General features: G+C 48.2%; 1 protein-coding gene across 1 annotated transcript in view; it reads right to left on the minus strand.

Moving 5' to 3' along the window:
- Window positions 1-2001: 2001 nt before the first annotated feature.
- The window catches only part of LOC100485132 (TRPM8 channel-associated factor homolog), a 59688-nt gene continuing 46376 nt past the window's right edge, over window positions 2002-15313 (minus strand). The window contains exons 7-9 of the mRNA XM_031900346.1: window positions 7825-8061; window positions 7021-7358; window positions 2002-3812 (exon numbers count right to left, since the gene is read on the minus strand). Coding sequence (XP_031756206.1) covers window positions 3555-3812; window positions 7021-7358; window positions 7825-8061 — 833 coding nt within the window. The 3' untranslated portion in view covers window positions 2002-3554. The remainder of the gene's footprint in view (window positions 3813-7020; window positions 7359-7824; window positions 8062-15313) is intronic.

The raw sequence follows: 15313 nt of genomic DNA on the forward strand, positions 1-15313 counted from the left end.
TTCTTCTGTGTATACAGTAGGGGGAGCCAGTGGGCCAAGTCCCACCCAATAGCTGCACTGTTGCCTCAGCTCCAACTACACAGTGGTTGGCACAGGATATGGTGCTTAAAGGGTTACACACGATAAATGTAAACAAGGCACCGGGGCCAGATGGAATACACCCTCGGGTACTGAGAGAGCTAGGGGCAGAATTGCAGTGGCCCTTGTTTCTGATATTCTCAGACTCTCTTTCATCAGGTATGGTACCTAGGGATTGGAAGAAGGCGAATGTCACTCCCATATTTATACAGGGAGTAAGATCTCAGCCTGGCAATTATAGGCCTGTAAGTCTGACATCCGTGGTGGGCAAGTTATTTGAAGGCTTGTTAAGGGATCACATTCAAAATTATGTAGTGGAGAATGGCATTATGGGTAGGAATCAGCATGGCTTTATGAAGGACAGGTCATGTCAGGCCAATTTAATTGCTTTTTATGATGAGGTAAGTAAGAAGCTGGACAGTGGGGGGGCAGAAGTCAGACAGTGGGGGGGCAGTAGTCGGACATTGGGGGGGCAGAAGTGGGACAGTGGGGTGCAGTAGTGGGACAGTGGGGGGGCAGTAGTCAGACAGTGGGGGGGCAGTAGTGGGACAGTGGGGGGGCAGTAGTTGGACAGTGGCAGGGAAGTAGTGGGACAGTTGGGGGGGCAGTAGTGGGACAGTGGGGGGCAGTAGTGGGACAGTGGGGGGGCAGTAGTGGGACAGTGGGGGGGCAGTAGTCGGACAGTGGGGGGGCAGTAGTGGACAGTGGGGGGCAGTAGTGGGACAGTGGGGGGGAGTAGTGGGACAGTGGGGGGGCAGTAGTGGGACAGTGGGGGGCAGTAGTGGGACAGTGGGGGGGAGTAGTGGGACAGTGGGGGGCAGTAGTGGGACAGTGGGGAGGCAGTAGTCGGACAGAGGGGAGGGCAGTAGTCGGACAGAGGGGAGGGCAGTAGTAGGGGGTGCAGTAGTGGGACAGTGGGGGGCAGTAGTGGGACAGTGGGGGGGCAGTAGTGGGACAGTGGGGGTGCAGTAGTGGGACAGAGGGGAGGGCAGTAGTGGGACAGTGGGGGGGCAGTAGTGGGACAGAGGGAGGGCAGTAGTGGGACAGTGGGGGGGCAGTAGTGGGAGAGTGAGGGGGCAGTAGTCGGAGAGTGGGGGGGCAGTAGTCAAACAGTGGGGGGGCAGTAGTCAGACAGTGGGGGGGCAGTAGTCAGACAGTGGGGGGGCAGTAGTCAGACAGTGGGGGGCAGTAGTCAGACAGTGGGGGGCAGTAGTCAGACAGTGGGGGGCAGTAGTGGGACAGTGGGGATGCAGTAGATATAATCTATCTGGATTTTGCCAAAGCATTTGATACCGTTCCCCACAAACGACTGTTTCTAAGCTAAGGTCTATTGGTCTTAGTGAAGTCATTTGCACGCGGGTAGGAAACTGGCTACAGGATCGGGTACAGAGGGGGGTTGTTAATGTATAGTGCCCCCCAGTGTATGTGACATTATATAGGGCAGAACAGTCTGTGTGTAAATTCAGCCCACTAATCTCATGTTAGTAGGGACTCTAGGCACCGGCCCTAAATACGCCCCATATGGGGCGCCATGCGCATGTGACGTCACACTTCCGCCGCGCAACCCAACCCCCTTCCCCTCACCCCCCAGCTCCGTTCCCTGGATTTCCTATGGAAATCTGTACCACAGACAGGGGGCATTAAAAAAAATAATATATATGCACCCCAGGGCCGCCCCCCAAAACCTGCCGCCCTAGGCACGAGTGCCTATATACAAATACGGCTCTGAGTAGGAAATAGACTTTTTTTAAGAAACAGTGGCCTATGGGGTATATAATGGGCTGTGAGTGAGGGGGTGGGGCAGTTCATGGTCCCTACCCCTGAGGGGACTAATCCACCCAAGTTACACCAATACCCACAATACAAACACAAATATGTTTATACGACAGAAACTATTTTTACAAATAAAGAAACCACAAGATGTTTAAAGACCACAATTTATTATGGAGGTAACAATCTCACTGGAAACGGACAAGGATTCTTCCTCTCTGAATCGGGGCTTTTGGGCCGCACCTAATGCCCCCGACCAACTGTGACTTGCCCTGTTATATCCCTTACCCATAATTCCCATAGGGGTATATGGGAGACTCACAAAAACCCCAAAGAGTATAAAGGTCTGTAGCTCTATGTGATCACTAGTGATTATTTAGTAAACGTGATTCTGTATCAGTTTAATGTTCCCTTTAATCCTGTTCCATAGGGAAACCTTTGTGTCCCCCATGCAGCTCCCATGATGTTGGGGAGGGAGAGCACCCATGGGTGTTTGCAGCTGAGACTGTGAAGACTTGAAGAGCAGAAGGATCTGAGGGGGGTTATTGGTGCATCCAAACAGCACCTACCTCTTTGCTCATTTATTTCCCCTTTATTTGGTTCTGCACATTTCCCACCCACTTAGATTGTTAGCTCTGGGGGGTAGAGACCTATTCCCTCTTGTGTATTTTGAATCCTGAATATAATGAATGTATTTACTGATTAATGTATATGCACATACCAGTAGCAGTGGATACAGCTATACATACACACAGCAGCCATATTGTGCTGTTAATGTTACATCTGCAGAAATCATTGCATGAAAGAGTTAACAAGACAATAACGGCAATGAATAGAGCTGAATAGGAAATATAAAGTCAATCCCAGGAACTATAGGGCAGACTGTGAGCTCTTGGGCAAGGAATCCCACGGGAGGAGCCTCTCGTTTCTATGTATAAATGAACACAGAGGGGCCGGAGTTATTCTGTGTCTCATACAGCTCCCAATTCACTTTCATAGGATTCAGATTCTCCAAATTACGTCTTTGCCATTGGTCTGACCAAGTACAGACAGTACAGAGCTCTGCCGGCCCAAGAGCCCGAGGGTCCCACAGTGGGAATTCCGTGTGGGGACCCCACATTCGCTGTTCATTCCTTATGAGATTGTTGCTGGGGGACAAGCCTATTGTGGGGCCATTGAAGCACAAAAGGCCAGAAATGTCAATATAAATAAAAGCCTTTGCTTTTTCACTACATTTCTATGATCTTCATGAAACCGTCCCATCCGGAGCTGAGGGGCCGCTGCATGGGGAATAACTTTGTAACTTGGTAAGTTTCTACTATAAAGGTTTAAGTTCCCCTTTATGGGAATCCCTAACAGGAGCAGGGAACTGACACAATAGCAAAGCATTTAATCTCACACTACAAACTGCTTAATCCCCATCCCTAATCCATCACTCATCTGTTGTTGCTTCCTATTGGCTGCTGCTGCCTGGGGCCCCTGTCTGGCAAAGGCTGATTGGCTGCAGCTCAGGGATCACTGACAGGGAATCTGTTGGATTAAAACATTACTTTACTCTGCATATTTCTTTCTAGAAGCATATAATAGTATTTCACACAATACAGGTATGGGATCTGTTATCTGGAATTATAGCTTTAAAGCAATATCTTTGTTTCTCTGTAATAGTAACACAGTAACTGGTACCGGATGAAGCAGATCTGTTTGCCTTAAGGTTTCTGTGCCGTAAGATACGGCTTCATGGGATCCGACTCCCATACGGGGAATGCAGAGACACTGCTGCGAGTTTCTGGGTCAATGGGCCAACCCCAGGCCTCAAAGAATGGAACCAGATTGGTTTCCACAGCCCAAGAGAACTCCTCTGCCCACAGGTTCATCTTAGATTTGTTCTTATCACTGATACTGGAGAAGTCCTGGTACTGTCCGAATAGGCTCTTAAATGGTTTCCAGCCGAAACCTTCTTGTAGCTGTAACAGGCAGACACATACATTACTCTCAGCCTGGTACCCCACAGCCCCCCTATTCTCAGCCTGGCACCCCACAGCCCCCCATTTTCTCAGCCTGGTACCCCACATCCCCCCTATTCTCAGCCTGGTACCCCGCAGCCCCCCTATTCTCAGCCTGGTACCTAGCAGCCCCCCTATTCTCAGCCTGGCACTCCACCGCCCCCCATTTTCTCAGCCTGGTACCCAGCAGACCCCCTATTTACCCTATTCTCAGCCTGGTACCCCACAGCCCCCGTATTCGCAGCCTGGTACCCCACAGCCCCCCTCTTCTAAGCCTGGTACCCCGCAGCCCCCCTATTCTCAGCCTGGTACCTCAGAGCCCCCTATTCTCAGCCTGGTACCCTGCAACCCCCCTATTCTTAGCCTGGTACCCCCGCGCCCCCCTATTCTCAGCCTGGTATGCCGCAGCCCCCCTATTCTCAGCCTGGTACCCCACAGCCCCCCTATTCTCAGACTGGTACACAACAGCCCCCCTATTCTCAGCCTGGTACCCGCAGCCCCCCCTATTCTCAGCCTGGTACCCTGCAACCCCCCTATTCTCAGCTTGGTACCCAGCAGCCCCCCTATTTCCCCTATTCTCAGCCTGGTACCCTGCAACCCCCCTATTCTCAGCCTGGTACCCCGCACCCCCCCCCCTATTGTCAGCCTGGTACCCCGCAGCCCCCCCTATTCTCAGCCTGGTACCCCACAGCCCCCCTATTCTCATCATGGTACCCCACAGGCCCCCTATTCTCAGCCTGGTACCCCACAGCCCCCCTATTCTCAGCCTGGTACCCCCCAGCCCCCTATTCTCATCATGGTACCCCCGCAGCCCCCCTATTCTCAGCCTTGTACCCCCCTGCCCCCCTATTCTCAGCCTGGTACCCCACAGCCCCCCTATTCTCAGCCTGGTACCCCCAGCCCCCTATTCTCAGCCTGGTACCCCCGCAGCCCCCCTATTCTCATCATGGTACCCCGCAGCCCCCCTATTCTCAGCCTGGTACCCCCCAGCCCCCCTATTCTCAGCCTGGTAACCCCCAGCCCCCCTATTCTCCGCCTAGTACCCCACTGTCCCACTATTCTCATCATGGTACCCCACAGCCCCCCTATTCTCAGCCTGGTACACCCCAGCCCCCCTATTCTCAACCTGGTACCGCCCAGCCCCCCTATTCTCATCATGGTACCTCACAGCCCCCTATTCTCAGCCTGGCACCCCACAGCCCCCCCTATCCTCAGCCTGGTACCCAGCAGCCCCCCTATTTACCCTATTCTCAGCCTGGTACCCTGTAAGCCCCCTATTCTCAGCCTGGTACCCCACAGCCCCCTCTTCTCAGCCTGGTACCCAGCAGCCCCCCTATTCTCAGCCTGGGTACCCCGCAGCCCCCCTATTCTCAGCCTGGTACCCCCCAGCCCCCTATTCTCAGCCTGGTACCCCACAGCCCCCCTATTCTCAGCCTGGTACCCCGCAGCTGCCCTATTCTCAGCCTGGTACCCCGCAGCCCCCCTATTCTCAGCCTGGTACCCCCCAGCCCCCTATTCTCAGCCTGGTACCCCCCAGCCCCCCTATTCTCAGCCTGGTACCCCACAGCCCCCTATTCTCAGCCTGGTACCCCCCCAGCCCCCCTATTCTCATCCTGGTACCCCACAGCCCCCATATTCTCAGCCTGGTACCCCACAGCCCCCTATTCTCAGCCTGGTACCCCACAGCCCCCTATTCTCAGCCTGGTACCCCACAGCCCCCCTATTCTCAGCCTGGTACCCCACATCTCCCCTACCCACATGCAGTGATTACTATGAAACTGAGGGTTCAAACATGGAAGAGACTTTAGTTATATGGTTATAGAGGAGAAGCCTCCGCTGAATTGTCTGCAGTTTGACCAGTTGGGCTGAGGGCTGGTCAGTCAGTTCCTATACAGTTTGGCCCATGGGGCTGGCTAACTGGTTTGATCACTGTTGGCTAAAGTGCACCAATCAGCCAGTTGCCCGACCAACCGTAGCTACACATATTTACAGCCCCTGCCATAACAAATGAGCCCTCTAGTCTCGGTGGCTACAGACTGCAGTTTGTGTCTTCAACATTCGCTGCTTTATTAATATTAATATTTAAGTTTCTAATACCAGCAGCAAGTTGTGCAAATGACAGGATATTTATTTGTAAGCTCCTCCCCCCCAATCACCTTACAGTAATGAATGTGGGAAACTTCAACTTATTACCTGCATTACATTTATTAAACTATATATTATTGTAGTTTAGTATAGTAAAACATACCTCCCAACCCTCTCGCTTTCAGCGGGACAGTCCCGATATTTATAGCACTGCCCGCTTTTCAGCTTTGCCATTTAATTGATTGCTGTGCCTGCTCTGCTCCGGGGAATAAAGCCCCGCCCCTTAACTCTTCAATCTCCCCTGCTACCCCAAGCTCACAGCCTTACCTTGATGTTTAATTGTCCTGGGAGGGGCATTTGTGACAGGCAAGGGTTAACTATCGGCATTGGCTGCATCCCTCTCCTGCTCCTGCTCAGTGGGTCAGGGGCTGAGGGGGGGCTCTGTGTTATATCAGGCAGAAGAGGCTGCTGCCTTTATTTGTGTGCTGGGCAGTTTCACCTTCCCACCCCCTAACATATATCTCTCACTCCTGGGAATCTCTGGCAGAGCACAGCATGCAGGGGAATAGACAGAGGTATCGCTGATCCGGTTCATAAAATATAGCAGACATTTAAAAGGGGCCCTTATAAGTCTGGGAACCTTAAGCCTGTTAATACGGCTAGAAATTCTACTGGTACATTCATATTGTTTTGCTTTCAGCTGATTAAGAATGGAAGGAAATAACACAGATTTATGTACCACTGGAATTGGCCCTGTTTATAACTTTGGCAAATGCACAGAACTGTTGGCGTGTGTGAAGTTGATATGCCCTTTATCAATTTAATGTAGTCATACTGGCACCTTTGAAGTTAATATGTCCTTTATTCTTTTTATTTAGTGATTATACTGGCACATCTGGGGGATGTAAAGTGGGTGTGTGGTCACAAAGCAGGCGTGCCCAAAAATTTTGCCGCACTACCCGCACTGTCCCTTTCTCTTAATGAAAGGTTGGGAGGCATGAATTATATATAAGGTTTTATGTTCTTTTATGTTCTGCTTCTACTTCAATGAGGCTTATTTCCCCCAGACAGAGCCCAGTGTTACCTGTAGGTAGGTCTCCAGTTCTGTCCATGAATCCCAATTCTTTAACTTCAACCCACCCTGCAAATAAGCTTTGATACGGGATCTCCTGGCATCTGGTTGAAGGTCGGGGTGGGCTTGATCCCGCCGGATCCCCAGGGCTGTTTCATGCACATACACAGACCAGAGGTTACACGTGGCTTCCGTGGTGTGAGGTGGGAACCCCCACTCCTTTCTCTGTTGGTTCCGTCCAAGTTCATGGATTGGGCCCCACATTCCCTCTGTTTGCATATGGGCCAGATCAGTCAGTTCTCTAACAGATTCCACGTGGCACATAATGGGATACCCAGCGTGCATCCATCCTATAAATACAGGAAATAAAACCCTCTTATACAATCAACTACAGAGGGAATGGGATCTCTTATCTGGAAACGCCATATCCCATGGGAAGGCCATCTCCCATAGAGTCCATTTTAAATGGGGGTTGTTCAACTTTAAATTAACTTTTAGTATGATGTAGAGAGTGATAATCTGAGACAATTTGCAAATGATCTTCATTTTTTGTTATTTGCAGTTTTTTCATTATTTAGCTTTATGTTCAGCAGCTATATGGTTGCTAGGCTCCAATATATCCTAGCAACTGGGCCATGGTTTGAAAGAGAGATAGGAATATGAATAGAGGAGGGCCTAAACAGAAAAAGTAACAATGACAATAAAATTGTAGCCTCACAGAGGCTGCCGGGGTCAGTGACCCCCATTTGAAAGCCTGAAAATGACCAGTGGTGGCCATCAGCCCAGCAGGCACAAGCCCAGTAAGTAAGTACCTACCCGCTGAGATCTGCACATCTGCAACAAAGCGCTCAGGCCGTGGAAATGTCTCTATGGCTGCAAGCTCAGCAATTGCCCCCATTATCCTGTCCCAATAAGAGAGCAGGGATTCTGGATCCGTTAGTGAGCGAACAGCATCTGATGGTACCGTCAGGATAATGTTCTCTGTAACCAGCTCGGCCCAAGGGGCCGGCAACTTGCGCACTGAATGTAACCAGGAATCAGGGCTGGTTTGGCCTGTGGGGGAAAGAACAATCGTAAGGTTGAACAAGTAGAAGGGATTCTGGGTGGGGTTGGAACACATCAGGGTGGGGTTGGGGCAAGTCAGGGTGGGGTTGGAACACATCAGGGTGGGGTTGGGGCAAGTCAGGGTGGGGTTGGCGCAAGTCAGGGTGGGGTTGGGGCAAGTCAGGGTGGGGTTGGGGCAAGTCAGGGTGGGGTTGGGGCAAGTCCGGGAGGGGTTGGGGCAAGTCAGGGTGGGGTTGAGGCAAGTCAGGGAGGGGTTGAGGCAAGTCAGGGTGGGGTTGGGGCAAGTCAGGGAGGGGTTGAGGCAAGTCAGGGTTGGGATGGAACACATCAGGGTGGGGTTGGTGTAAGTCAGGGTGGGGTTGGGACAAGTCAGGGAGGGGTTGGGGCAAGTCAGGGTGGGGTTGGGGCAAGTCAGGGTGGGGTTGGGGCAAGTCAGGGTGGGGTTGAGGCAAGTCAGGGAGGGGTTGGGGCAAGTCAGGGTGGGGTTGGGGCAAGTCAGGGAGGGGTTGGGGCAAGTCAGGGTGGGGTTGAGGCAAGTCAGGGTGGGGTTGGGGCAAGTCAGGGTGGGGTTGGGGCAAGTCAGGGTGGGGTTGAGGCAAGTCAGGGAGGGGTTGAGGCAAGTCAGGGCGGGGTTGAGGCAAGTCAGGGCGGGGTTGAGGCAAGTCAGGGTGGGGTTGGGGCAAGTCAGGGAGGGGTTTGGGCAAGTCAGGGTGGGGTTGGGGCAATTCAGGGTGGGGTTGAGGCAAGTCAGGGTGGGGTTGAGGCAAGTCAGGGTGGGGTTGAGGCAAGTCAGGGTGGGGTTGAGGCAAGTCAGGGTGGGGTTGAGGCAAGTCAGGGTGGGGTTGAGACAAGTCAGGGTGGGGTTGAGGCAAGTCAGGGTGGGGTTGAGGCAAGTCAGGGTGGGGTTGGGGCAAGTCAGGGAGGGGTTGAGGCAAGTCAGGGTGGGGTTGGGGCAAGTCAGGGAGGGGTTGAGGCAAGTCAGGGTGGGGTTGGGGCAAGTCAGGGAGGGGTTGGGGCAGAGCATGTGCGGCCAGATGCATCCAAGTCAAAATGTTGCAATATATACAAATCTGAGGCCGGAGGGCTACAGACCTGGGGCAGCCAAGGAACACACCCACGAATGAGCAGTGAGAATTTACACTAGAGTAACAAGATGGCTACACACAGTGGGGCATCACAGTCACCAGTGGATCCAGGCCGAAGCCTCTCTGCTCAGGCCACTAATAATTGTAGGGGATCAGAGAACCCTGTCCCCTGTTTCTCAGTCTGTGATCTCATCCAGCCTAGCTACAGCCTGAGGAGGGATCCGGTTAGCTGGCTACCCCAGTGCACGTCTGGGAGAGGTGTGCCTAAGCTTTGGAGCCAAAAGTCTAGGGGTGGGCCCAGCAGTTTATAAAGGGAGCCCCTGCTGTTGTTTGCCAGTGCAGAGAAAGAGACCCAGAGTGAGCAGTCAGCACAAACTGTGTGAGTTCAGACTGGAAAGGATAAAAGTCTGCTGGGCTGCCTGGGAATATAAAGTCCTCTGTGGAACTCTCAGTCTGTGTCCCCTGAGTGAACAGGTATTGCCTGTTACATCCTACGTGGGAGCAGCCACCCTTTTCAAAGGGGAAGGTACTCTGGGGCAGGTAGCGCTACCTGGGGGGACTAAAGAGCTCTTGGGGAAGAGACTGAACTGATTAAAGGGTTGGGGGTCTATCCGGATCCAAGTTGGGACTGGGCAAGTACAGAGACTGTGCCAGGAGTGGATAGCCCACACAAGTTCCTCAGAGCAGGATAATCAGTCATCCCTAAAGCTGTTCTACTTCTATTTCAAAGTTATATAAAGTTGATATTTCTGCAACTGTGTGTGATTATTTCCTAGTGGAAATCCCCTAGAGGTGTGTTCCTCAGTGTCCACTAGGTGGCGCCACTGCACTGTTCCCAGTTCAAAGTATCAATATCACTTTGAGAACACACATCTCCTGCCCAATATTAAGTGAATGTGCCAAGAAAGGGTTACATAATATTAATACAAAAAATTAAAATCAATGGCCCTTACGTTCCTGATACTTCCGGCATGGGGGGCACCTACAGCCCACTCACTTCTCCTGCTCACAGAACAAACTGTCCCCATTCAGCGGATGTAAAATTGAGATTTCACCATTATTAGGGAGCGATGAGAGATGCTCTTTAATAAATCTATTTGAAATAGGGCTGTAACCTATCTGGAACTGTCCCTCTCTAAACTCCCCGCCAAGGTTTCAAAACAATTTCCTATGGCTTGGAACAATTCATTACATCACCTTCCCTGCTCTGATGTCATAGCCCTGCCCCTTTTCATCATCCACCCACCCCTTTATGTCATCCGCCCCGGGCATCTGACATCACCAGGTGGTTCTAGGAATGAAAAAGGTGCAACTATAATGTAGAACCTTTTCACAGTAACAAAAGTACAATATTCAACTGCATGTTTACAAAATATACTACAGGTATGGGATAAGTTATCCGTAAACCCATTATCCAGAATGTTCCAAATTACGGAGAGCCCGCCTCACATAGACTCTATTATAAGCAAATAATTCTAATTTTTGAAAATGATTTCCTTTTTCTCTGTAATTATAAGATATTATTAAGATATAATTACCCCTTATTGGGGGCAGAACAGCCCTATTGGGTTTATTTAATGGTTAAATGATTCCCTTTTCTCTGTAATAATAAAACAGTACCTGTACTTGATCCCAACTAAGATATAATTACCCCTTATTGGGGGCAGAACAGCCCTATTGGGTTTATTTCATGGTTAAATGATTCCCTTTTCTCTGTAATAATAAAACAGTACCTGTACTTGATCCCAACTAAGATATAATTACCCCTTATTGGGGCAGAACAGCCCTATTGGGTTTATTTCATGGTTAAATGATTCCCTTTTCTCTGTAATAATAAAACAGTACCTGTACTTGATCCCAACTAAGATATAATTACCCCTTATTGGGGCAGAACAGCCCTATTGGATTTATTTCATGGTTAAATGATTCCCTTTTCTCTGTAATAATAAAACAGTACCTGTACTTGATCCCAACTAAGATATAATTACCCCTTATTGGGGGCAGAACAGTCCTATTGGGTTTATTTCATGGTTAAATGATTCCCTTTTCTCTGTAATAATAAAACAGTACCTGTACTTGATCCCAACTAAGATATAATTACCCCTTATTGGGGCAGAACAGCCCTATTGGGTTTATTTAATGGTTAAATGATTCCCTTTTCTCTGTAATAATAAAACAGTACCTGTACTTGATCCCAACTAAGATATAATTACCCCTTATTGGGGGCAGAACAGTCCTATTGGGTTTATTTAATGGTTAAATGATTCCCTTTTCTCTGTAATAATAAAACAGTACCTGTACTTGATCCCAACTAAGATATAATTACCCCTTATTGGGGCAGAACAGCCCTATTGGGTTTATTTCATGGTTAAATGATTCCCTTTTCTCTGTAATAATAAAACAGTACCTGTACTTGATCCCAACTAAGATATAATTACCCCTTATTGGGGCAGAACAGCCCTATTGGGTTTATTTAATGGTTAAATGATTCCCTTTTCTCTGTAATAATAAAACAGTACCTGTACTTGATCCCAACTAAGATATAATTACCCCTTATTGGGGCAGAACAGCCCTATTGGGTTTATTTCATGGTTAAATGATTCCCTTTTCTCTGTAATAATAAAACAGTACCTGTACTTGATCCCAACTAAGATATAATTACCCCTTATTGGGGGCAGAACAGCCCTATTGGGTTTATTTCATGGTTAAATGATTCCCTTTTCTCTGTAATAATAAAACAGTACCTGTACTTGATCACAACTAAGATATAATTACCCCTTATTGGGGCAGAACAGCCCTATTGGGTTTATTTAATGGTTAAATGATTCCCTTTTCTCTGTAATAATAAAACAGTACCTGTACTTGATCCCAACTAAGATATAATTACCCCTTATTGGGGGCAGAACAGCCCTATTGGGTTTATTTCATGTTGGAATGATTCCCTAACTAAATAGTGGCTTCCCCGGCCAGTAATAGGATCAGCAGAATGTGGCTCAAACTGGGCAGAGATCTGTCACTTTGCTACAACCTCAGCAAACAAGCGCATCTCAGTGTATCCCCAGCTTAATACAGGGCAGGGTCTTTATACAGAAAGTCTTGTATACAGTGTGAGTTATGGAAGGCAATGTGGAAACAACTGGTAATTACTAAGTGAATCAAATGATTTACCAAACCTCTTGACTTTACGATGTATATCACTAAGGTTTCATTACATAAGGGGATTGAGTATCAAGGTAATTCTGCAAATTGTGTTGCAGTTAACTGATGGTATCTCAACACATGATTAGATCATCTATAAATGATGACATATTGTACATAATCATGGAAACAAATAACATATTATAGCTTAATATGATTGAAACTCACATTGTGTAAATATCCAATAGCAAAGAACCAAAGGTTTCTATACCTGATACCCAGCTCACCTGGGAGCCTGATTAGTCGACCTCTATAACAAACACTTAAGGAGAACTAAAGTCTAAAATAGAATATCATTAGAAATGCTGTATTTTGTATACTGAACATAAACATAAACATTCTGACCTTACTGCACAAGCCCAGAGGCTGAGAAGCCTAATTACAGTAATGATTTATACTTTCTAAGTTTTCCACCAGGGGGCCGCCATCTTGTTACTTTGTTAGACCCTCTTTTGTAAGATTTAGGGCACGCACATGCTCAGTGGGCTCTGGGCTGCTGCTGGGAGGCGGAGCTTAGGGATCATAGTAAATTACCAAAACAGCACAAGTCAGGTAATATCTGCCAGAGAAGCTGATTAATAATTAGAACCATAATATGCAGACTGCACTGGTTCCTGTGTTGCCCTGTAATGTAATGTGGGTTCTAGAGTTTTTTGCGTTGTTTAATTGAACTTTTCCAGTTCTCCAGAGCCAGTGGCTGCATAAATATGCAAAAGAATCCCCCAATGAGAATCCCAGCTGATGTGAGTAAATCCGGCTCCCTGTTCTCTGTTCCTGCAATTGGAGTTGGGAGCAATAAGCACAGTTTCCCAGCACTGAACAAGTCTGTCCCTTTATCCCCATGTCTGATTCCTGTGCCATATAATGACGGGAAAAATGATGTAACTATCTCTTTATGTAAGGTAATATCAAAATTCTCTTGCATCTATAATTTTTTCTTCTACCTCCATAGGAAGCTAAAGTAATCTAAAAAGGGACAGGGACAGGGACAGGGACAGGGACAGGGACAGGGACAGGGACAGGGACAGGGACAGGGACAGGGACAGGGACAGGGACAGGGACAGGGACAGGGACAGGGACAGGGACAGGGACAGGGACAGGGACAGGGACAGGGACAGGGACAGGGACAGGGACAACTAGTGCTGCTCTAATATACATTTTGGATTATAGCTTCAGGCTTCCAAATGTCACTATGGCACTATCAGATATTAAACTGATACAGATGATATTGAATCATTGCCAGTGAGTCCTACCCAAAGGCCTCCAAAGCTCATGTGTCCAGGCATCCGCCAACAGACAGCATGGGTGGGTAGATCCACCAGTGCCGAAGCTAGGGTGAGCCCCCCAGGTCATTGGACTCCCCTTTGCCTTGCAGCTAGGGGGGAGTCTGTATGTCTTGGTCTGGGGTCAAACCCAAAGAACTATGACACCCATCCAGGGGGCACAAATCAAACACAAAAACAGGTGCAGAAGTACAGTGGTGTGAAAAACTATTTGCCCCCTTCCTGATTTCTTATTCTTTTGCATGTTTGTCACACAAAATGTTTCTGATCATCAAACACATTTAACTATTAGTCAAAGATAACACAAGTAAACACAAAATGCAGTTTTTAAATGAGGGTTTTTATTATTTAAGGAGAAAAAAAATCCAAACCTACATGGCCCTGTGTGAAAAAGTAATTGCCCCCTGAACCTAATAACTGGTTGGGCCACCCTTAGCAGCAATAACTGCAATCAAGCGTTTGCGATAACTTGCAACGAGTCTTTTACAGCGCTCTGGAGGAATTTTGGCCCACTCATCTTTGCAGAATTGTTGTAATTCAGCTTTATTTGAGGGTTTTCTAGCATGAACCGCCTTTTTAAGGTCATGCCACAACATCTCAATAGGATTCAGGTCAGGACTTTGACTAGGCCACTCCAAAGTCTTCATTTTGTTTTTCTTCAGCCATTCAGAGGTGGATTTGCTGGTGTGTTTTGGGTCATTGTCCTGCTGCAGCACCCAAGATCGCTTCAGCTTGAGTTGACGAACAGATGGCCGGACATTCTCCTTCAGGATTTTTTGGTAGACAGTAGAATTCATGGTTCCATCTATCACAGCAAGCCTTCCAGGTCCTGAAGCAGCAAAACAACCCCAGACCATCACACTACCACCACCATATTTTACTGTTGGTATGATGTTCTTTTTCTGAAATGCTGTGTTACTTTTACGCCAGATGTAACGGGACACGCACCTTCCAAAAAGTTCAACTTTTGTCTCGTCGGTCCACAAGGTATTTTCTCAAAAGTCTTGGCAATCATTGAGATGTTTTTTAGCAAAATTGTAATGTTCTTTTTGCTTAAAAGTGGTTTGCGCCTTGGAAATCTGCCATGCAGGCCGTTTTTGCCCAGTCTCTTTCTTATGGTGGAGTCGTGAACACTGACCTTAATTGAGGCAAGTGAGGCCTGCAGTTCTTTAGATGTTGTCCTGGGGTCTTTTGTGGCCCCTCGGATGAGTTGTCTCTACGCTCTTGGGGTAATTTTGGTCGGCCGGCCACTCCTGGGAAGGTTCACCACTGTTCCATGTTTTTGCCATTTGTGGATAATGGCTCTCACTGTGGTTCGCTGGAGTCCCAAAGCTTTAGAAATGGCTTTATAACCTTTACCAGACTGATAGATCTCAATTACTTTTGTTCTCATTTGTTCCTGAATTTCTTTGGATCTTGGCATGATGTGTAGCTTTTGAGGTGCTTTTGGTCTACTTCTCTGTGTCAGGTAGCTCCTATTTAAGTGATTTCTTGATTGAAACAGGTGTGGCAGTAATCAGGCCTGGGGGTGACTACAGAAATTGATATTGAAATTGAAAATTGAAATTGATAAACCACAGTTAAGTTATTTTTTAACAAGGGGGGCAATCACTTTTTCACACAGGGCCATGTAGATTTGGAGTTTTTTTTCTCCCTTAATAACGTAAACCTTCA

The sequence above is a fragment of the Xenopus tropicalis genome, chromosome 4 (genome assembly GCF_000004195.4).
Source record: "Xenopus tropicalis strain Nigerian chromosome 4, UCB_Xtro_10.0, whole genome shotgun sequence".
Taxonomy (NCBI): domain Eukaryota; kingdom Metazoa; phylum Chordata; class Amphibia; order Anura; family Pipidae; genus Xenopus; species Xenopus tropicalis.